This window comes from Ammospiza caudacuta, chromosome 5 (genome assembly GCF_027887145.1).
Source record: "Ammospiza caudacuta isolate bAmmCau1 chromosome 5, bAmmCau1.pri, whole genome shotgun sequence".
Taxonomy (NCBI): domain Eukaryota; kingdom Metazoa; phylum Chordata; class Aves; order Passeriformes; family Passerellidae; genus Ammospiza; species Ammospiza caudacuta.
Genome location: NC_080597.1, coordinates 37371153 through 37394211, shown reverse-complemented (window position 1 = coordinate 37394211; position 23059 = coordinate 37371153). Strand labels below are relative to the sequence as shown.

The window sequence follows — 23059 nt, the reverse complement described above, 5'->3', positions numbered from 1 at the left end:
TCTTTTTGTTTTGGTCTTTTTTTTTTTAATTGCTAAAGACATTTGGAAGTAGTATGTATTTTGGAAGTTTTATATGGAAGATTTATGTAGCCTGGCATACACTTGTTCTTCTATTCTCAGTGCACTTACTAAATAGTAAGAATACCAGCTGAAACAAAGAGATGACAAATGTGAAGCTTCTGCAGTCAAAATTTGTCTTTCATTAACAACTTATTTTACATAGAAAACACATTACATGTGTATAAAATTTCATTTTTAGAAGAAAATATTCAGCAAACACAAGCTTAGCCTGCCCTGTCAAGATCCTCAATGCCTGGATTATAAAACTTCTTCTGCTGGATTTCAGCACAAAGAGAGCTGCAGTACGTTTCTCAAACAGCTCTGCAGTGGAGAGGAGTCAACAATGGGGTCAACGATGCACCTTGTAAAACAATAGACTAAATGAGGCAACAGGCTTTTCAATTTCCCTGGAGAAGTTTCACTACCTTTAAGAGTCATTGAACTTTTTCTTGGTTTTCAGAAACAGTGGCATGATGCATTTTTTTTTTAGGAGAAAACTCCTGAAGAGTTATATATTCAACATGAAAACTGGAATCTGCAATAGCTCTCTTGTGTTGCCCATGTGGTTTCAAAGATTTATTCTGAGAAATTTTAATAATACTTCAGTTCATCTTAAAACACTTACCTAAAAATTGAAAATATTATCCTTATAAATTAACTTACATTTTATATTGCATTGTTTCTACACAAGAAAATCTTTACCAGGATTGAATATTTCCATCCTACCTTACAGAGAATGGTCAATCAATGATATATTTCTTCCTGGAGTCCAGCATAACCACATCCTTAGAGAAGTTTTCTTATGTTGGTTAGCCCTGACTTTGTGGATACATGTAACAGGTTTTAAAAATTTTCAGCTCATTTTGATGCACTTCCTGTCATTCCATGCCATACAATTGTTTCCCCTTCATTTCCAAATTCATGAAATGAAGAATTTTAGCTACAGCACAGCTCTGTTCACTCTACAGTTTTGGAATCAGTGCCAACACTGGTGATGGGGATCTCAGCAGCCACAAGCAGCTGCACTCAGGGTTGGTGTGAGGGTTCAGAGAGCTGCAGGTTGACCGAACAATCCACACCTTTCAATCTGTGTAACCCACGGCAGTCAGGAGATCTGCACAGCCACAAATGTCACTGGGATCAGGGTTAGGGTTGGTGTTGAGTGAGTCAAAGAGCCTCCAGCTCCAGGAGCACAAGGGCTGGAAATGGCATGCCAAGGCAGCCCCAGCATGGCCCCAACATTGCTGCTCCTGCTTCTCCCTAAAATCAAGCAACCATGGGTGTTGGAATCCACAAAATTAATGAGTTTTGAGAAAGTTGTGAAAAAGGCAGGCCCCAAAAGACAGTAAGGACAGTGAAATGCCAAGGCAGCAGAAAAAGTTTTCTAAGCTGTAGCGCAGATGGGAGAAATAGAACAATAAGCCTCTGTGATTTGCCTTTCTAAGTTGCAAAAAGTATATTTTTAGTATACATTTAGAAAGTTAAATATGAATGGGGGTCTGTGCTTTGTCTTATAAACGAGGCATAGTATTAGAGAAAAAACTGCTATTGTTTTAACCACAGCTACGTGTACTTCAGGTGATTGCATAGAACTACTGTCAATATGCTTTTGCTCTGTGTGGTTGGATGAAACTTGGACCGAGACTGTCTTGTGTTATGCTGTAATATTAAGCTTCCTTAGCATTCTGTTTGATCAGTGAGCTGTTAGCATCTTTCCTCTCCATTGTCATAACAATGTAATGGGACTGATGCCAGAAAAAGAAAAGCTCTAGACGCTGATTTCAGGTGTCCCGTCCTGTTTGTGGCTGTATATAAACTGCCGTCGGAGCAACGGGGACTGGGACTTTGGGGTTAGTCTGAGGGCTAGGGCATGTTCAGGGTGAGGATTAGGGCTGAGTGAGTAAGAGATCCTATGGCTCCAGGAACAATATGGCTGTAACAGGAATGGCAAGGTGGTCCCAGCAGGGCCTCAGTATTGCTGCTCGTGCTTCTTTCCAAGCTTGACCACCCATATGGATGGGGTTTTATTGTTAGGGGTAGTGCTGGGGTTAAGTTTAGGGTTATATTTACGATTAGGGCAAGGGTAAGAGTTAGTGTTACATTTTGCCTTAGGGTTGAGTAAGTAGTGATTTGACAATTCTTCATTTCATTTGATGAAATTAAATCTTTCTATGATTTCTATGAAACGCCTCTTTTATTTGCAAATTTTTTTGCTAAGACAGGATATAGGTTTTATTCAGTATGTGCACAGCATAACTCCACTACAAAAGAAGAATTAAGTGTGCATTCAATCAGTGAATAAAGAGATGATCACGTTGAAAAGTTCACCAGTGATATGATTATATAAAAGGATGGATTTCAAATGGATACATTTCCATTTTTTAATATTTATTATCATGCTTATCCATACCACTGGTGATAAAAAGGTAATCAGTTGCTCTTGAAGCAAATATTTTTGAAGCAAATATTTAACACTCCTAAAATGTTCAGAGAGGTACTCAGCTTATTCTAAGAAAGCAGATGGGAAAACCCCTACCATTTTTGGCAGATCCTTCCCATTGCCCCCAAAATGTACATTTTCTATGTAAAACTTAAATTTATCTTTTAGCTTTTAAGTTTTGTTATACCTGTTTTTGCATCTTGCTATTTCTCATCAGACTCAGGGTTAGATATGCTCCCTATAAACACACAAAAATATTATTATCTGTACCCTGCCTGATCTGTGTAACTTTTCCTATACTGAAATTCTATTTAGTCTCTAATTCTCCAACTGGACATTTTTTCTCCAGCTTTTAATAACCAGCGAGGGACTTTTACACAGGCAGGCAGTGGTAGGACAAAGGGGACAGGTTTTAAGCTAGAAGAGGGCAGATTTAGATTAGATGCTACAAAGAAAATCTTTACACCACAGAGGGTGGTGAGGCTTGAAAAGAGGTTGCCCAGAGAAGCTATGGGTGACCCATCCCTGCCTTCAAGGCCAGGCTGGATGGGGTGTCGCAGACATCTTCTTGTGAAAATCCTTTTCTTGGGATTTTTTTCTTCTTGAGAAGCTGAGAGGCCTCAGGAACAAAATGTAAACAATGGCTATCTGCTGCTGTGGAATGCAACAGGTGCATCTGTGACTGGTATCATGTGCCTGTTTCTAATTAATGGCCAATCACAGTGGAGCTAGCTCGGACAGAGTCTGAGGCAGCTGCCTTTGTTATCACTCTTTTCTATTCTATTCTTAGCTTAGCTACCTTCTGAAATGAAACTTTTCCTTCTATTCTTTTTAGTACAGTTTTAATTAACATATATCATAAAATAATAAATCAAGCCTTCTGAACATGAAGTCAACATTCTCGTCTCTTGCCTCACCTGAAAACCCCTGTGAACACCGTCACAGACGGGGCAATGAGCAACCTGATCTAATGGAAGTTGTCCCTGCCCATGGCAGATCATTTGGAAGAAATGATGTTGAAGCTTCCATCTAACCCAAACCATTCTATGACTATGAATTAGTATTTACGTTGCTCTCACTTTTTTTTTTTTTTTTAACTCCTACTATTTGCTCCCTACCTGTAGCACTGGCAGGGCCATGCTGAGCCACTGATCTCCCTGCACTTGTGAGGACGTGCCAGGCTGGCCATGCCACAGTCCCGTGCCCCATGGTGGCCCTGGTGCCAGCCGGCCCTTCTGAGCCATGCCCCAGCCCCAACATGGGAAGACAGAAGGGATGCCTGGTGTGTTTTTATAAACCACCTTTACTGTGGCTTTAGCATGCTTTTATTTATATTTTTTCCTGCTTAATTGCCTCTTGCAATTTATTGTGAACACTGAATTCCAGTCTATGACTTCAAAAAAAACCCAAACACGAACTGAAAACAAAAGGAATATAAAAATACCATAAAAAAACCAACAACAAAAACAACGAATCTCAAAAACAAACAAACAACCCCCAAAATCCAATATTAAAGAAAAAAACAACCAAAAACCAGAACCACGAACAAGGTGCTGCGGGGTTCTCCGCCCTACGCTGGGGGGCGCTGCCTAACGCCCCCAGAACGCGAAACGGCAGCTCCTGGCGAAGTCTGGCTCCTCTCGCTGCCCGTCCGAGCCGCTGTTTCCCGTTGCCGTGGTGACGCTCCCGCGGTAGCAGCGCGGCGCGGGGCTCTCGTCCTGCCCGTGGAGCTCCTCACCGTCCGCTGCTGGCGGATGCGGAATTTCTCGGCGGAGGGGCGGCCGGTCTCCAGAGGCGGCCAGAAAGGCGGAGGCTCCGTGAGGAGCGTGACCGAACGACAGGTGAGTGGGTACATGAAGTAGACGGGGGGGACCGGAGGACTGCGGGCGCTCTGAGCGCTGAACTACAACTCCCAGCATGCAAAGGGGCGGAGCCGCTGGCCTCTGAGGAAGCGGCTGGGGGCGGTGCTGCCCTCCGGGCGCGGTGCCTTTCGGGAGATGTAGTTTTCTCTCAGCCGCTGTCTGGTGTTCGGTTTCCCGGCAGGAATGCGCTTCGTGTGCCCGGTGTCCCGCTGCAGGAGCCGAGCTCGCTGCCCTTCCCCTCACTGCAGGGGGCAACGAGTTACGAAAGGAGGGAGGAGGGCCGGTTCCCCCTGCTTGCATCCATCCACAAGTTTTTACCTCTATGGGTTACATAATTTCTCACCATTTCTCTCCCATCGTCTCTCATAATTTCTGTGTATCATTAAATCTTAGCCTTATTTTGAGGACTCTGTTTATTTTGGTTCATACTGTATTGAAAGGTATTACTTTTTTTTGTGTAGCTCTCAAAACAGATAAGAAGTAGAATGTGGGAAGATATTGTAGGAATTGAAAGAGAAGTGGAAATTGAATTAGGCAGAATCAGTGTTTCCTCGTTTGGAACAGATGATCCCGAGGCTGACACGGAGGGATCAGAGGAAGCCTCGAGTGACAGTGAGCCAGTAAGTATTCAGCGAGGGTTCAGTGAGCTAAAACTGCTCCCTTGGATGAGGGAGCATCTCCCCAACACACCCAGCCTGAGGCTGCGATCTGAGCAGTAGTCTCGGTAGTATTGCTTCATGAAAAATGTAGCAGGACAATAAGAGAGGTGGATATCAGCATGCTGCTTAAGAAGATCACACCTGGAGATTTTGTTTTCTAATCCTCTGAAGCTGGAAGATTTGATGAGGTAGATTAAATCTGGATGAATAAACCCATGATTCTTCACTGCAATCTGTATTTTAATCTTACAAGAGACTGGTTTAGGAGATTCCTCCTAAGATTTCCAGATACTAATTGCATATAAATAGGTTCTTCAAGTCCGCTTTCTTGGATGACTTCTTTTTCTAAGCAAGTGGCTTTCCTCTGAATTAAAATAAGTTATTTGGGTTCTTTTCTGCCATTTTAATCTTGCAGATTCGTAGCATAGGGATTGGTTTGTAGGATATTAGGGTGATAATATTGATCATAAATCATGTTTCACATGATGTAGACAAAGGCATCAGTGATAAGAGTGTAATCACTCACATACTGAACATCAGCAATGTCTACCACAATTTGCACATCTGAGTGAAGGCAGACCATTTTCCCAAAATATTGACATTAAAGGCAGTCTTTCAAATAGAGTTTCTATGTAATAAAGAATACTGAAGCATTGGTTCTACATGCATACTTTAAACATAAGTAAATTTAAAGTTTATTTATCCTGAAAAGAAAAAGATCCTGTACCTCAGAGGTATTTTCTAATTTTTATCTCATCCTCCTTCTTTAATTTCTTGGTCCAACACAGTTTTAAACACAATAATTTATTGAAATGTGCTTCTGGAGAGAGTGCAAGATACAATACTAAAATTTAATTTAATTAGAATGTAATTAAAATTGGAATTATGAATTGTTCAGTGGGTGGTAAGAAAATGAGAAGAGTATAGGAATTTGGAAACATTTTGGTGGAAATTGCTGCTAAATCTCCATCAATTCTTTATAGGTGAAGCCAAAACAAGTCTTTATTGTCTTATTTCAAGTATTTACCTCTTTTCACGCCTGTGAGACAAAAATGTAGAACACATGTCAAAGGTTGTGTTTTTCTAGGTTTCAGGTGACCTACCAGAATCAGTTCTTGCCTATTTGAACTTTATCAAGAGCAGCAATCAAGATGCTGAGAAGTTTATACTGCAGGACTTAGGGGATGAGCAAAGCAGAAGTAAGCATTAATCACAGTTAAAATGTTTGTACACCTCATATTGCCAGTGGACATTAGACTAACAAGCATCCATAAAATAATGCAAACTTTTAAGTACAACAAGCAGTGAAACCTATTCCATCAGCTTCTGAATGCATGATGAAAATCTCTAGGAATAAAGCCATGCAATGCTATCTTCTTCAATTAACATCTGAGCAGAAATGAAACTTTTTTAAAAACTCATCTAATGTTAAAGAAGGCAAGTTTCAAGGTTAATCTCTGAGACAGAGCCCAGGCCAAACTCTTCATAAAGTCTAAAATGAAGCCAGTAGGAGCTGAAATGCAGGGTTCAGATACAATTGACTCCCACAGGACATGTTTAAAGTCTACCTTGAGATGCCCAAGCTTGCATTGGATGAAATGGCCATTAATTGGCAAAAAATATATTGCTGTCAGCTGTGTGACTGAAATCAAGCTCTTAGTTTATATGTCACTGTCTGTTCCATTAGTGCAATAGGCTTGGTGACCAGAAGTTCAACATTGACTACAAATTTTGAAATCTGAGGAACATCCCTATTTATTCTTTTTTTATAATGCAATCTTACTCTTTTTAATTGTTCTTTGTCAGCTTTTGACCTATCTGATACAAGTGCTGCTGTATTTTTCTGCACAGAAAATGTTCTGCTGTGTTTCATGATGTGGAATTTTCTTTCATATTTGCTATCACTGTATTCTTACAGTATCATTGTGTCTGTTTCTGTTACACACATTTCCTGCTTTTAATGCAGAAAAATGATTCCCATACACATTTAAGTAAAACTGGGGGAGAAGGAAAGGAAAAAAACCCACTTTATTTTAGTTTAAACATATTGAGTACATAAACAGTGTAGTCCAAAACTGAGCATTCATAAGGGATTTTCTCTCTGTGGACTAATTTTTTTTTTTTTAGATTACATTTATGAAGTCGTTTCTTGCCATCCTTCTGAATTGAAAGAAGATACAAAACAATTTAATGAAAAGGTATTTTTAATTTATACGTTACTTACAGGGAATAAAATTCTTTTAAATAATCTAGATAACTTAAACTTGCCTTAGTGGCCTGCTAAGGAGGTCTATAAATGTGTCAGGTTTTTTTTCTGTAAGACTATCCATAAGGTATTAAGATGAGTTTCTATATAAAATTCTTTAGAATTAGGACATCAACTGTAATGCACCATGTCTATAAGTTTTCAAATTTGAAGTAACTTATCTGAGATATTGAGCACAAAAATAAAAAAAATTAAACAAAACTGAATAATCCTTTATTGATAGTTATTTGGAGAATATTATCTTAATATTATGATAGCACTTTTAAGCTTCTCTAATCTTAGTTTTTTATGATGATCAGGAAGATGTACTACTATTAACCCTACTCCTAATATATTCCATTATTTTGTAGAAAATATAAACATAGCAATCTCTGTGCCTTTCAAAGACAATTCAAGAGTTATGAACATGAGTGCTGCTATATTTTCATAGGATTTGACTGAATAACTCGCTGAAGTTTTCTTAGAAAAATATAAAACTGTATTTAATTTATTCACTTTTAATTTGCTGCCTGGCTTTTATTAGTGAGCACTCTTGCAAACATGATTTTTTGTTCTCTGAAGACTATTGTTTAAAACAGCACAATTACTTCATGTGACTTCGGCTGCATTACAAATATTAATATAGGCCCAAAGCATGTGATGAACAGATGATAAATGAGCAGGAATAGATTACTTGCCAGTAAAGAACAATGAAATAAATATAGCAATCCTTCTGCCCATAGTATTATTTTGAAATAGTCTTCTTAAAAATTTGCTCTGTAACTAGTTCTTCCCCAATGTGCATAACAGTATTCATGCATATTTCTTGGTTTCCCAGAAAGTAAAATAAATCTCAAATGCAAGACATTCATTTTTCCAAATCAAAATATTAAATATATTTTAGAGACACATAGAAATAATATGTAATTTGATAAATACTACAATATTTGTTACTCTAGAAAACAATATTTTGACTGATGTGTTAGCATTATTCAATGTGTAAGGATTCCAGTCAGTAGGAAGTTTTACCTTGTTGTACAACAAGGTAAAACTTACTACTGACTGGAATCCTTACACATCCTTGTTCTGGAAGATTTTTATAATGTTCTGCTTTTAAATTTTTTTTCTTGTTTTTTAATAAAAATTTTAAACTACATTAGATACCACTTGAAGTTGAAAATAAAGACTTGCAGCTTGCTACAACACCTGATTATAGTCAGTCCATCAGTGATGAAGCAGTCACTGATGACCACTTACTTACAGGTAAGCAAGCACATTATTAATTTGGTTGGGTTGATCTTTAACATATCACTATTTCCTACTTTTCTGTTGTCATAAGAGTCATAGCATGTTTTAAAAGGCTTTCACATTGCAGTATACAGCAGGGCTTGATACTTGATGGATTTGACATAAACAAACACTTTTGCCTTTATCTCATTTCAAGATCACAAAATCATCATAGAAATTAGTGTCAAAAAATACCACTCAAAAATGAAAGCTGCTCAGAGGCACTAAGCAGGTTCTGCTTTGGCCACAGATTTCTGTTGTTGTTTTGGTTTTTGGATTTTGGTGGGGTCTTTTTGGTTTTTTTTTGTGGTCACATTGGCTGAGAATGTTCCTTTGCCATGGCCTTTGGATGAGTTGTGCTGGAGCATATCAGTGCTAAAGCACTAAAAGCCACAGGAGACATCCTCTGCAATCCTGAACTGTATGTTTTTAGAATAAGCATAGTAGTTGCAGAGTCAGTAAGTGTGGAACTTACTGAATAATAATAAGACATCTCTGATGGAAAGGACTTGTGCTGCAGTTCTGATTTCCTATATATATTATATAATACATATAGGAAATCAGATATATATTGCTGGCTGTACAATCATAGGATCTTTTTCTTGTCAAATACCTTAAGACTGTTTAATGTTCCCCAGTGCGTATTAGGAAATTAAATAAAATGTTTTCTTGGTTGATTAATAGCTGATCTTGAAATGAGAATAAGTCTTGCCCATTGTGAAATAGAAGAACAGTGTAGACGAGCACTTGAGCTTGAAGATGAGAAGATGAAAAAGTGGAAAGCTGAGAGAGAATCACGGGAAAAACAGAATGAAGAGGAACATGCAAGAAGGGTGAAGCATCTGGAGCAATTTGAGGCTGAAAGAATAAAGTTAGATCTTCTTCATAAGGTAATGAATGATATTAAGCCAATCTGTTCCAGTCTAGACTATCTGAATTCTAGCTCTAATGTGAAAAAGGGGCTACTATCTCAAACTGCATCACTGTCCTAAACCATATCTACATGTGCTGCGAGTCATAAAATGCATTTAAGTGCAGTCCATTGGCTTTTATGTGCTTACTGTTTTAATCAATAGTGAATGAATTTACTATGCTACATTTTAAATTATTCCTTAAGCTTTGCCCTTACAAAGTTTTTATATTATGAAATCAGCCAAAGTACTGGAAATGAGAGTTGTGCTGAAATTAATCACAAATGAAAAATGGTCGCTGTGCCCTAATAGAAAATACTTAACTAGTTTGGACCTCCCACCCCAATTTCACATTTCGATGTTAAAGTCTTAATGGAAGTAATCAGAACCAAAATTATTCAGTTCAGCAATGCTGGTGTTGTTCTTCACTAGGTAAAAGTTACAATACTTGCTGTCCCTATCTTTATCTGGGAAACTTACTCAGGCTTCATCTACTGATGAATGCCACACCAAATGATGACTCAGCACGTTGGCTGGTTGCACTCTCAGAATATCTAGTCATGTTTTCCTGTAGTGGGTGGAGCATCATAAAGGATAAAAGAGTGTAAGAACATGAAGAAATTTAACTCTCAGATATTATACTTGTGAGGCCACAGAATTTTATTATTTAGCCTAAATAAGTGTGTTTTGAAAGATGCATTAACACTACATATTCAGTTAACTAATTTGTGGCTTTCTGAAGAGGTGGGTGCCTTGGCAGTAGCAAGGTAATTCAAGTTACCAGTAGTAAGGAAGGGCTTAGTAAATGCAAAGACTTTTGGTCTCTGAAGGCCAGTTCAATGTCTGCTATAGCTCTCTTTTCAAAAGGTCTGTAAAACTGATAGGCCTTCTTGACTCTTTGCTGTCACAAAACATTTTTGGATGTAGGATGGCTTTCTCTAGGGAAAGATGAACACGGCCATGTTTAAGCACTTTGATGCTGCTGTTGCAGGAACACTTCTTTTGGAGGTGAGAAATAGAATCCAACTTTCCTACTGCAGAAGGATCTAGATGCCCGGTCTCTCTTGCTGGTCTGAACAGCAGGCGTCTGAATGCCCATGAAAAACAGTGCTTAGACATGTGGGAGACTTTAGGCTCCAAGTTGAAAGTGGTTGCTGTTACTACTTCCTTCATATCCTCCATATTTGATTTGGTTGAAAAATCTTGGTTCCACCAGGAGTTATGTGGATCTGGATCAGCCTGGTTTTTAGTTATTTCCCTAAGTGACTTTCTGGCTGCTAACTTACAGTCTGATTGAGACTTTTTCCTGATTGAGGTTATGTTGGGCAGGGGGGGAAATGCTATTTACTTGCAAATAGTGAGAAAGAAGGCTTCAACTTTCATTTTCCATTTAGAAGCAATTTCAGTCAGAAAAATTTTTTAGCTTTACTGAACAAAATTCCCATTTGAAGGATTTTAATATTATCAGTACATACCAGTGCAATTAAAGGGAGATTATTTATGCTATTGTTCAGATATGTTTCTGTTTTTTGCCTGTACTTTGAATGATTTGGTAACTAGTATTCATCTTAAATAGTAGTACAGATCTTGGAGAGGAAAGTGGCAGGTGTTTGGGTCAGTACCTAGATGCTGACTTTCTGAAGGTATGCATCTCTCAGTGCTTGACAAAATCTGCATTACTGATGCAAGTGTCCTGTTGTTTCTTTTGATCCACACATGGCTCAGTTTCTCATTTAAATTCAGGCATTCACAAAATTGGATTGTTGGAAAGTCAAGAAGATGGGTGAGATTGGAGAGAGAGTGTTTTGTGTTGTTCTGAGTTTTGTACAGTATTCATTTAAGTTAATTTGTTTTACAGAAACGCCAGGCTGCAATAGAAAATGAGTTACAAAAAGGGGAGGAAGCTTGGAGAGACAAAATGAGGCGACATGAGGTAAGGTTGTACAGTGAGCTTTTGTCAAATGACTGTGAGGTTACTGTTAAATATTTGAGAATAAGTGTTATCATGGAGTGCCTAATATGCTAGATTCTGTTTGTGAATGATAAATACGTGCCAATACCTGTCCCATTTTAAAAGTCGTTGAAATCTATCCTAATTATTTTGGCCTAGGAATTGATCATGAAACTACAGTTGCAAATGGAGGAGGAAAGAAAGGCCTTGGAAGAACAGAAAGCAAAAGAAAGACAACAAGTGGCTGAACAACAGAATATAGCAGCTGTGAAAATCCAAGCTAGATTTAGAGCATTTTTAGTCCGTAAAAAATATGCTCCCATTTTAAAACAATGGAAATATGAAATGAGAAAGAAGCAGAAAATACTAGAGGAAATAGAGCAAGAAATGAAAGAAGGAGAGGAAAAACTGAACAGGGAAATGCAAGAAAACAGGTTAAAGAGAGAAGAGGAAAGAAAGAGGCAAGAAGAACTTGAAAGAAAACAATATTTGAAACAGGTGAGGAGGCGTGAGGAATATGAGAAAAAGAAAGAAAGCCTGAGATTGGAAAGAGAAAAACAAGTGCAAATAAGAAACGAAGAACAAAGAAAATTAGAACAAAAAAGAGCAGAAGTTGTGATGTGTGAAAATGTAGAAAATAACATAGAAGACATAAAAAAGGATAATGTGACAGAAAATATGAAAGTAATTAGAGAAGAGAAGGAGAAACTAAATAAACAAGTAGAGGAACAAAAAGAAAAGCATGCTGAAATGATGGATGAAACAATTAATTGGATGATTCCAGCAGAAAGAAATTTGACACCAAGCGTGCTAGGCTCTGAGAAGGAACACCCTTCTCAAGTGAATAATGAGAACTTATACATTAATTCAGTAACACAAGTAGAAGAAAATTACTCACAAACAAGTTATCTTGATAAAGTTTCAAATGGCCATATTTCAAAGGATGAATCTCTTAACTTTGGTGCTAATGTCATGGCAGAAAGTAAGGCAAACTGCATATGCAGCAGCCCTCCAAATGTCCAGCCAAATGCTAATAACAGAGAAAATACAGATAGATTTTCTCATGAAACTATGAAGAAAACTTTATTTCTGATGGAAAATGCTATTGAAGAAGTCGGAGACACCTGGGACAGTAGTCAAGATGTGGCAGATTCTTCTAATAAAGTAACTTTTCCTGATGATATTGAAAAGAAGAGACTAAACTGGATGAACAGGTGCAAATCTTGGTCTAAAATATATGAAGAAAACCAAAGAAAGCAAGTAACTATAAGAAAACGACTAAGGAAAAGTTCATTCAGCAAGATGCCTCCACTAAGTACAGACAAGATAATTCATAGTGGCCCTTGGAGTACTTTGCAACAGGTAACTGGTAATATGACAGTTTGAGAATGAAATGGAAAACATACTTCCACTTTTTTTCTTATCTTCTCTTTTGATATGTTGGCAGAATGCTTTATTGTTGAGCAGGAAATAGATATTGTGACAGGTCCTTTGCCCAGGTGCAGAATAAGTGCAACGGCAATGACTTTTAAATTCCAGTGAGTGCTCTGGAACAGACTGATGTGGCATTAGTATTCAAGTGATTGATAATATTACCCTTTTAAAAGGCAAGATCTCTTACATTCTGCTAAATTAACAAGGTTTTGCCTTTGTATAAAGGCCCACATTTCAGTTCCTGTTCCCTTCAGAGTTTTAAGAGCAATAGTCTCTTCTAGAAACAAGATATTACTCATCAGCTTATAGATAGTGTTTTGCCATAAAGGACATCTCCTGGTTGCCAGGACTTACTTTTCTTACCACTTATTAACTTATTGTATGCTTGCTCTGTGCTCTCATCTTGATTTCCATTCTGAGATGGCGTTTACACACTTCTAGTCTGAATAATTTTTGTCTGTTCTACACTCATGATTTATGATACTGTGACTATTGTTTTCATGCTTGCCTCTCCCATTGGACAGATCAAACCTATCATTGCTATTCTTTTCTATATGAAAAGATTAACATTAGTTGCTTGCATTTTATAAAGCATTAGTGGTTTGTAGTTTTGTTTTCTTTTTCATCCCAAAGAAAATTACCATAATATGATGTTGTGCAACGAATATTCAATATACAAAACATTATTTTTATTTATCAATAAATGCATGTAGGTCACAACGCTTACACTCGAAGATTTGCCAGCTTGTAGCCTCTCAACCTTATCTGAGTGTTCAAACCTTCAAGTTTTGACTCTGAGGCGCTGTGGACTGGTTGCTCTGGAAGGACTAAGTAGCTGCAAAGACCTGAAGTATATCAATGTGGAGGTACCAAGCATATTTGATTCTTTGTTATAACATGGGGAGAACTGCCAGTTTTGCTCCTTAGTTGATTGTTCAGTAGTCCAACTGAATATGTAGCTTTTAGCCTTAAGAGCATAGGAATAGTAACAAAATACTCCCAAATGTTAACAAAGTTATACAAGCAGATTTACAGTGCAAATAACAACAAAAAACTACATGCTGCAAATGATTCAACCTATACTAAGAAAATAGCAGGCTGTGCTTAGCGTTGGTATAGATCTTTGTTTCCTCAGTCTCTGATTGATGAGTGGGCAGATGCTGCTCACCATAGCAGGTGCTCAGCTGGAGCAAGAATAGGTAGAAGGAAGAGTCCTTTGCAACATGAATACATGTCACATGTATTTTTACATGTAAAAGTACACCTTGAATATTAATTAAAATTAGTAAAGTATATGCTCAAGGAATAATACATATAGTGAGTTATACCAGAGGCCTAATGTAAGGTGTTCAGTACTGTGCTGTGTTTTACATGCCTTGTTTAATGACTAAAGAGAACTTTTTCTCTGTAATGCATCTTTGTTCCAGAACTTGGCAGTTTACATGAAACAGCTTTGTTCATATTTTTAATTTCATGTGTTTTAACAATGCCATTTTCCAGATGAAAAGACCAAGCACAGCAAAAAGTGAAAGAAAAATCTGAGGAAGTCTTATTAAAATGGCCTGGGGAAGGGGATGTTTAAAAAGCAAGATCCCTTGGAGGAATAATATTAGCTTAGAACAGTGTTAATGTTTGTGACCAAAGTACCTCTAAATGCAGACTTTTGCTATTAGTAAATAGGATTCCAGCAAAATTACATTTGTCTTCATTAGCATCTAGTAAATATGATGTTTCTGTGCAGTTTTTAGTTCAGTCTCCGAGGGTTTCGGGAGGTAGGAAATTGTGTATGGAAAAGACTGCTCTGTTCTTAACTTCTTTTTTATGCTCTTTTTGTTTCAACTTTGGGCATTTTCAGAGCCAGAATGAAGTTCAAGATACATTCTTGTTCTGTTTCAGCAGGACTCATCTTTCTTTTTCCCCCAATGGAAAAATAAAGATGCCCTTACTCCTAGCTAAGAGTTTAGGATAAAAATAAGCAATAAAGGCAATATACTATGTTTTACTCAGTTCTCCACTTCAGAGGCTGTTTAATATTCTCATTTTCTTTTATTGCAGGACAACAACATCCAGATAATTGACTGTGCAAATCTGGAAAATCTCTGTATTCTCATTCTGAATAAGAACCGTCTTTCATCAGTTTGTGGCTTAGATGGATGCAAAAATCTCCAAAATCTTGAACTTTCCTACAATAGAATCACTCGAATTGGTAAGAAAATTATTCCAATTTGTATAACAATATTTATGCAGTTTATATTCAGAATTTTACACCCCTTGAATTTAGAGCCAGTCAGCTGCTAAGCCCAAAGAGACAGACTTGGCAAAAAACCTTCATCTTAAAGCATGGCTTAGCTACTGCCCTGTATTCCCTCTATATATATATAGGTCTATATATATATATGACAGTATAACTATTGTCAGCCAAAGAGAATTAAAATCTTTCTGAAAGGGCCACTCACATTGTCTGCACTGAGTCAGCTGGAATATGAGAGTAGGCTGTGTTCAGCTTATCTATAGACATAATGAAAGCAAAGCCTAGCTGTGCAACTGCAGGGAGCTCCAGTGTGTTCCTGACTGACACAGTAAGTAGTTATATAGAAATTGTCTTGCCTGTCTTGAGTCTGCTGGACAATAGAAAAATAATTAAAACAATTGTTAAGCTCATAGACTAAGCAAATTCACATAAGATTTGTAAATAAGTAGTTCCACTGTTAAATAGCACTATGGACATGGATAATACAGTTCCATGATGAACAGCAAGGGTGTAGCAAACAGAAAATGGGAAAGCTTAAAAAAATCTGTAGATGTAGAAACTTTGATGAAGATATAAATATTTTTGTTAATATATGTAAATGTTAGTACTCATGAAGAAAATTTTTAATACCTGAGAATAAAAGTCCTGGGAAATCAATGTTTACTGTAAAAATGTATCAGTAGTCTAATGAAGAAAAATAAAATAAAACGGTTAAAAGTTTCATCTGTATTGTTGTGGCAAATAGTGCTTGATAAGATTCTTATTCAGATTGATCTTATTTGATAAAAATGTCTGCAAAATTACTGTAAGAATGGCATTATTTTAGTGGATGACATTTAAGAATGTGGCATCTGTGTGGAGTGTGGCAACATCATACAGGCCAAGTGGACTAAAATTCTCCAGTACTTTCTCTTTTGGCAGAGTACTGCTACAATTACTGAGTCTCTAATGAATTGAAGTGGGTAAATAAATGTTCACAAAAGTCATCTTCAAATGTGAGTTTTTTTCCTCTCCAGAATTGCTTTGAGGATTTTATGTTAAAACAGATGCATAATACAGGATGTATTTCATATTGAGTAGTTACACAGAAAGCGTAGAAATGGATTTGTGAGTACAGATAGTTAGCATATCACTCCCATCTCTAAATCTTGCAGGATGTCCCTTAGCAATTCTGGAAGCTCCAGTACTGTGTAGTAAAGCTTATTTACGTTCGTAATATTTACGTTTTAATTACTTATTGCAAGAACTTTCTGGCATATTATGATTTCTCTTTTTATTCTTTTCTCCTGTCATTGAAATATAGCATCAATAGGGGAAAAATTAGAGTTGCCAAAAACCCCTTAAAATAGCAGTAAGAGAAATAGTCTCAATTAGGCTTTTTCCCATAGGAATACATGATCACAAATTAAGTAATTGTGACAGTAACACACCAAAGCTGAGTGTGTATGCTTGTATTTTGAGGATGAATGCTTTATTTAAAAATTTTCATGCACAAAAAGTAGCATTCTGACTCCAGATTTCAGATAGGCTTCTGTAGGGTGTCTGTACTGCCATAGAGTGCTGGGTAAAACCCTGGCAGCTCGAGGAATAGCAATGCATAACTATGGATGGTCATAAATGCTGCTTTCAATATACACAGAGAGGAATTTCTTTTTCATCAGACACTTTTTAAATTTATGTTTTATTGTTTGAGGATTTTATTTTTTTTTAATTTTTATGTTCACTCTCAGCTTTCCCTCTGTTGTTAGTTGTCTTTGTCACACATAGAAGTGACTTCAGAACTGCATCAATAGCTGAGTCCCTAGCTAGCAGACTTCAGCTGCACTTTGCAAAATGCTGAGAACTTCCATAAAGGTTCTCCTTGAATCTTGCTGAAACCATGTATTTGTCAACAGAATGCTTTTCCTATGGCTGCTATAACTTTTGTTTGTTGCATTGTATGTAAAACATACAATGTCTTCTGGAAATATGCAGAAGACTTTCATGCTTATATTTAATTTTGCATGTGGTCAGAAGAACCAGTAAAATTCCATTTGTTTGTATTACATTATTCTCTCTTGTGTATTTTCGGTGATAATTCCAGAATATTCTGAATGACATTCAGGTGAGGAAGAGTAAAAAAAGGTGATTTGTGCAGCATGCTGAGAAGGAAACTTCCAGATTCTGTTTTACCTTCTTGCCTTTTCTTATTGTGTGTGCAGTCTCTCTTCTTGGTCCCACTCCAGGCTCATAGAGTGCTTTTAAAGTTTCCAGTGCTGCTAAACTGAATTTAAACGAATTTAAGCTTAAGGTAACTTAAGCTGCTCTTACGAGGAAGTCTTGGGAGCAAACGCACGAAAACGCGAAAGTGTTTCTGAGACCACTAGATGGTGCTGATTCCTTTTTTATTTTCATCCAAGCACGAAAGAAAAACACAGATCAGGATCTTGCAGACCGGGTATTATGTCATGGACATGTTTGAAACTTTTCAGAATAATTAAAGATTTGTATATTTATTTGCTAAAGCACACTTTTGAAGTCATACTAAAGGACATGTGTGTTATATTTAAGATGATACCACTTTAATGTCAGATAATTGCATTCTTTTCACTAAATGTTTTCCATTTTAAAAATAAAATTATTGGAACACCTATATTGGGAATTTTTAAAAATTTACTGGTTTTTTGGTATTTAATGCTTTGCTTCAGTTTTCTCCTTATCATTAGTTTTCATTTTTAATTCCTCTTCTGTAATCTCAATACTCTATGGTGCAAACTGATACCTGGTTTCTAATTTTTTGTGAAATAAAATATATAATCATAGTTTGTTGGTTTTTGTTTTTTTTTTTTTCCCAGAGGACACTCACAAAGAGATTCACTACTGTGAATCCAGCTAATTCAGATTCCTTTGGGGAACTTGTGAAATTTTGGGTGAGATAAAGATGCGACACAGTGTTCCCTCAAATAGTCCTAAATTAACTAAATTATCAAAGAATACATGAAACAGATGTAAAATCAGAAATTCCGTATTTTAGATATGGTTTGTGAAGGGTATCGCTTCAAAGGCATTTTTAATACAGAGATACAGAAAAGCTGCTTGGACCTGCAGCAAGTTAGATGGATCAGTGCCATTGCATGTGTAAGCCTGTGGGAAGACAATGTAATTTTTGCTGTTGTAAGGATAATTTTAGTTACATTCTGTGAGAGAAACAGATGCTCATCAGAATTCCTTTGCATTTCTTTGTGTGTAGAGATAGCATGCTCTTTAATGTAGATGGCAGAAGTAAATTTCTTGAGTGGAATGGCTACAGTAGCATAGCTTTATTCTTAAAGGCACTAAATTTTATTTATAAATTTTGTTGTTAAATTTGATATTGGTCTAGGTCTTAGTACAGTTTTTTCTAACCTTGCTAATAAACTTTAAAAAAACTTTAAAAATGAAATAATAAAAGCTAACTTTTAAACATAGGGTTTTCATTCTAATGGATTATTTTAAGAGGGCTGTTAGCATTTCACAGGGTTCAGAGCAGCTGTGAAGTGGTTAAAGCATAGTAAGTACAGTTTATTACTAAGAGAATAGTCTCTTCCAATGGAAGTACCTAAGAGATTATGAACTGTTATTATTGCTTGATTAAGAGGATCAGAGACTTGTGAACCATATTAAGAGGATCAGAGAACTTGTGCTGTATATGTGATTGGGTCAAAATACAGTAATTCGTTTTAAACCCTATAAAGAAGTAATATTAATTATTATGTCAGAGAATGTACAGAAAATTCACAGTTTTCTTAATACTTGAACGACAAAAGATTTTTATTTCATCATGTCTTAAATCTTGAATTTTCAGGTGGTCTGGAGTCACTGAAAAATCTTCAACAATTAATTGTGGACCATAATCAGTTGATCAGCACAAAAGGTCTTTGTGAGGCACCTACTCTCATTCACTTAGACTGCTCTTACAATTACCTTGCACAAGTTGAAGGCATTGAGAATTGTGGCCTACTTCAAGTTCTGAAGTTGCAAGGCAATAATCTCCAGGAGGTAAAAGCTTTGAATTTAGTGGCTGTTGTGCATATGTCTTTGCTAACAGTCATATTCTTCAGCATTTCTGAGTGGGTGCTCTTTGATTGGTGTGGGATATTTCATGCTCCTAGGTAAGATTTTTTTTCTCCTTATCAGAGGGTGATTTTTCAAAGATACAAATGACTAGCAGTTAATTGTTTTCTTACTCCCAAATCCTTGAAACATTGGACTCTCAGTGATTATGGTTCCTCCATCATTTATAGCATTTGTTTTTTTTCTAGTTATGGTTCTGATTGTGTTTATAATGTAAGAAAATATTATTATTTCTTATAGGTCTTGTTATAATAGGAAGATAATTATATCAGGCCGGTAATAATGATATAATTGTCATTACATATAAGTAATTGCTCCTTACTCTTACTTGTATATAATGATAATATTATTATCACCCTGATGATAATCATACTTATTTAATGTATGTTGATTCTCCAAAACTTGAAATTTGTGCTGCAGTATTTAAAATAGCAAAGTTGTTTGCTAAACATATGCTTCATCATATTTACTCACAGTTATTCTCCTATGAATTCAAGAGATGAAAAGCATTGTCAATAAGCAGCAAATAACTAAATAAATAAATAAAATTAATAAAATAGTAAGGTTGTGACTCTTGGGCTCTTGAATTTCTTTTTCTTCTTTAATTATTTATATTAACTGTTCAGGTGTGATAGAAGACATTAAAAAGTATTTGCCACCTGATATATAGAGATTATGTGTGGCAACTGGTACATACATAATAAGGAAATGACTCATATATCCAAAATGTCAGTTTTTCTTGTATTTAGTAATGATTTATGAAAAGCATCTGGTAAGCATTCCATTGTTGTTTCTCTAATTTATACTAGTCTTAAATAACCATCTCATTTCTATTTAGGTTCCAAGACTGGAAAATCATGTTCTCTTAAGAGAACTATATTTGGATGACAATAGCATTTCTTCTATGAGAATGCTTTCTTTGTATTGGTTGCCTCTATTGCAGATTCTTTTGCTGTCTCAAAATAGGTAGGTGAGAAACATTCTTCCACTTACAGGACTGATCCAGAGGAATTTACTAACATCACACTTGTCTGAAAAGTATAATTCTCAGTATGGGTGAAATTTCACCATCTTTTTGGGATATTCTTTAAAAATAAAAATATGTGGTTGGCATGTAATTACATTGGCTACCTCTATCTAAAAAAATTTGAAACAGCATTAACTATGTAATTTTTTTTCTCTTGGATATTATGTGAAAATAATTCTTGAGCATTGTGGCATTATTAAAACCATGGTGGGTTTCTTTCTTTCTTTAGCAATTGTTGCTAGAGTATGTCTGTCAAACTTCATATTTCACAGCTAGATTATTCAAAACAGACTTTGAAGGCTAAGTTAAGGGCAAGTACTAGAGTTAAAAAGGCCAAATAAAAATGTTTTTTATTTTACATACATATGTTAATACCCTCCAAAACAAGTATATTTGCTTTAATTTTTCACTCTTATGGTTCTGCTTAAAAGGTATAAAATAAAGAAGAATCAAGACAAGCAGCATAAAACTGGTTCATGCCCTCAAGTACTCTGTAATTAGTTTTTGTTTGTTTTCTAAGATAATCTATTCATCTTTAGAAGTTGAATAACCAGATATCCTGGATTTAAAATCTTATTTTCCCCACCCCCACTTTTTCTCTATTTAAATTCTGCTAAAAAAGATACACAAGATTTATTACAGTTTGCAATATGTTAATAGGAAAATTAATTTTTAAATAATATCCATTTTTTTCTATACTGTGATAATTTTGTTCTGGATAAGGCTGATCTCAGCTTAACAAACAGAATGCTACATACCATTTATAGAAATACACTCTCAACTCTTTACTTCACTCTCCTGTTAGTGAATAGATGTTTTTAAAGGGTGATTCATCTGCCATTTTTAGCTGTTTGCTTTGAGACTAATCATAGCCTAAAAGTGCCTGTTCATCTTCATTGACTGTTAAAAAAATCAAAATGACCACTTCATGTGTAGGTGTCTACATCTGAACAGAAATGTTGCATCCTATGTAACATTTAGTTCAGCACAGCCAATTGTGTCTGGGAGCCTGTGGGAAAAAGGATGTATAGGACTGAGTCTTGTTATTATAAGCAATGTCCTTCATGGAAATTGAATATTATTTAAGTATATACAACCTATATTTTTATATAACTTTTCAGATTGTTTTCATAACATCTCTAGTGAAGTACTATTCATTGAGACTCTTGGATGTAAATAAAATATCTACAGAATCTAATCTTCAAGCTCCTTATCAGGCTTCTCGGGTTTGGGACTTTTGTTCCCTTATTAATTCTTCTAGAGTTTGGAGAAAGTGCTTCCTGCCTGTGATTAAGCAAGAGCATTATATGATAAGCATTAGGTTTTGAGTCACGCTGCTTGACTTAATTCTTGTTTTTTGCTATCTTTTTTCCTTGTCCTGTTTAGCTTCTTTGTGGATAATGTGGCTCTATATTGTAGTTTCCTCTTCTTCCTCCAGTGTAGCTATCCTGTGTGTAATAAAGTGTTTGCAAAACTCCTTGAAGTTCTCACGTGCTTGCTAGGGTCTTGCAAGCACAGTTTCAGGGATAGCTCAAATGCAGCCTCTGGCTTTAGGTTGTGCTGGACTGACCATGTAGATTACCTTAAGTCATTTGCCTATCCCATCATCTTAGAGGTTTTTAAATCCATTGTAGTGTGCTTGCTCTGGTTTTCCCGTAGCCAAGCAGAGATGCAGTGTTTGATCTGCTGAGTTCCTTTTGCTCAGCTGTGAGACAGGACATATTTTTGCATCAACAGACTGGATGTGCTGAAAATAAGTATACATCTTGGCCTCAAACAATTCCCCTTCTTTCCCTGATCTATCTATAGCTTATGTAAAATCTTTGTGACAAACAGGACAAGATAGCCTTAAATCCATATTAAAAGCCTCAAAATTCCTGGCATTTCAGTAGCCTGCTCTGTTACACTCACTTTATGTACACTTATAAGCAGCTCCATATGTGTGTGCTATAGCATAAGTAACTTGATGTTCTATAGAAACAGCGAATGTAATGGAGTAAGCTGTTGAAAGAAAAGCTGTTTCTTTACTTTTATCCTACAGCCAGTGCAATTTTGTGAATTTTTTCCAAGTGTGCACTGAGTGCCACTTCCTCTTTACTGATTGCAGGAAGCCAATATAATGATAATGCTATGAATCTGTATTCTTTCTGAAAGTGAAATACTGTGAACAGAAAATTCTTACACTAATTTACAGGACATTTTTATTCCCGAGATGCTTTGTCTGCATCATAAACCAGGAATTGTCAAAGGTAAAACTCCAAAAATTATTTGGTTTAAATTGTTTTAAACTTACAGTCCAACAAGAAACTAAAACAGGTAATGGCTAACTCCGTCAAATAGAAAAAAGACAGCTATTTCACCACTGCTGCTTTTATTGAGTGTTTTATTGTGGCTTTTATATACAAACCATATTCTTGATCAATGCACAATTGACCAAAGACAATGATGAATATCCTCTTGACTTGGTTTCTGCAGAGCTGGGACCATGAAGATCCATGCTCTATTTTATAGCAGCTAAGGACACAACTGTCAATTTAGTTTAAGTTTTCTTCTGTTGTGGATAAAGACTTCGGTACAGGAGAAAACAGCCTTTTCCTTGTGTAAAATTAATAAATTTTTAATATGTGTTCAGAGTGCATGTGGCATTTATATTTACATGGAATCCCATTTAATTATGCAACCCACTAGTTAATGTCTTTTTCATTTAAAAGCTTTACAGTGCGACGCTAAACATGCTGTTCTGGTACCATTTTTGTTCAGCTTATAGACAAAAATAGAAAAAAATCCCTCTTAACATTTCTAGTTTAATGTAGTATTAATAAGACAAAATTCTTTTTTTT

The 23059-nt window shown here is 36.1% G+C and overlaps 1 protein-coding gene across 1 annotated transcript in view; it reads left to right on the top strand.

The window, feature by feature from the left end:
* Window positions 1-4307: 4307 nt before the first annotated feature.
* LRRIQ1 (leucine rich repeats and IQ motif containing 1) overlaps window positions 4308-23059 on the top strand; it is a 102533-nt gene continuing 83781 nt past the window's right edge. Inside the window, exons 1-12 of the mRNA XM_058805788.1 lie at window positions 4308-4341; window positions 4824-4982; window positions 6109-6220; window positions 7149-7219; window positions 8427-8529; window positions 9238-9443; window positions 11323-11397; window positions 11575-12777; window positions 13563-13715; window positions 14905-15055; window positions 18924-19117; window positions 20031-20158. Coding sequence (XP_058661771.1) covers window positions 4848-4982; window positions 6109-6220; window positions 7149-7219; window positions 8427-8529; window positions 9238-9443; window positions 11323-11397; window positions 11575-12777; window positions 13563-13715; window positions 14905-15055; window positions 18924-19117; window positions 20031-20158 — 2531 coding nt within the window. The 5' untranslated portion in view covers window positions 4308-4341; window positions 4824-4847. The remainder of the gene's footprint in view (window positions 4342-4823; window positions 4983-6108; window positions 6221-7148; window positions 7220-8426; window positions 8530-9237; window positions 9444-11322; window positions 11398-11574; window positions 12778-13562; window positions 13716-14904; window positions 15056-18923; window positions 19118-20030; window positions 20159-23059) is intronic.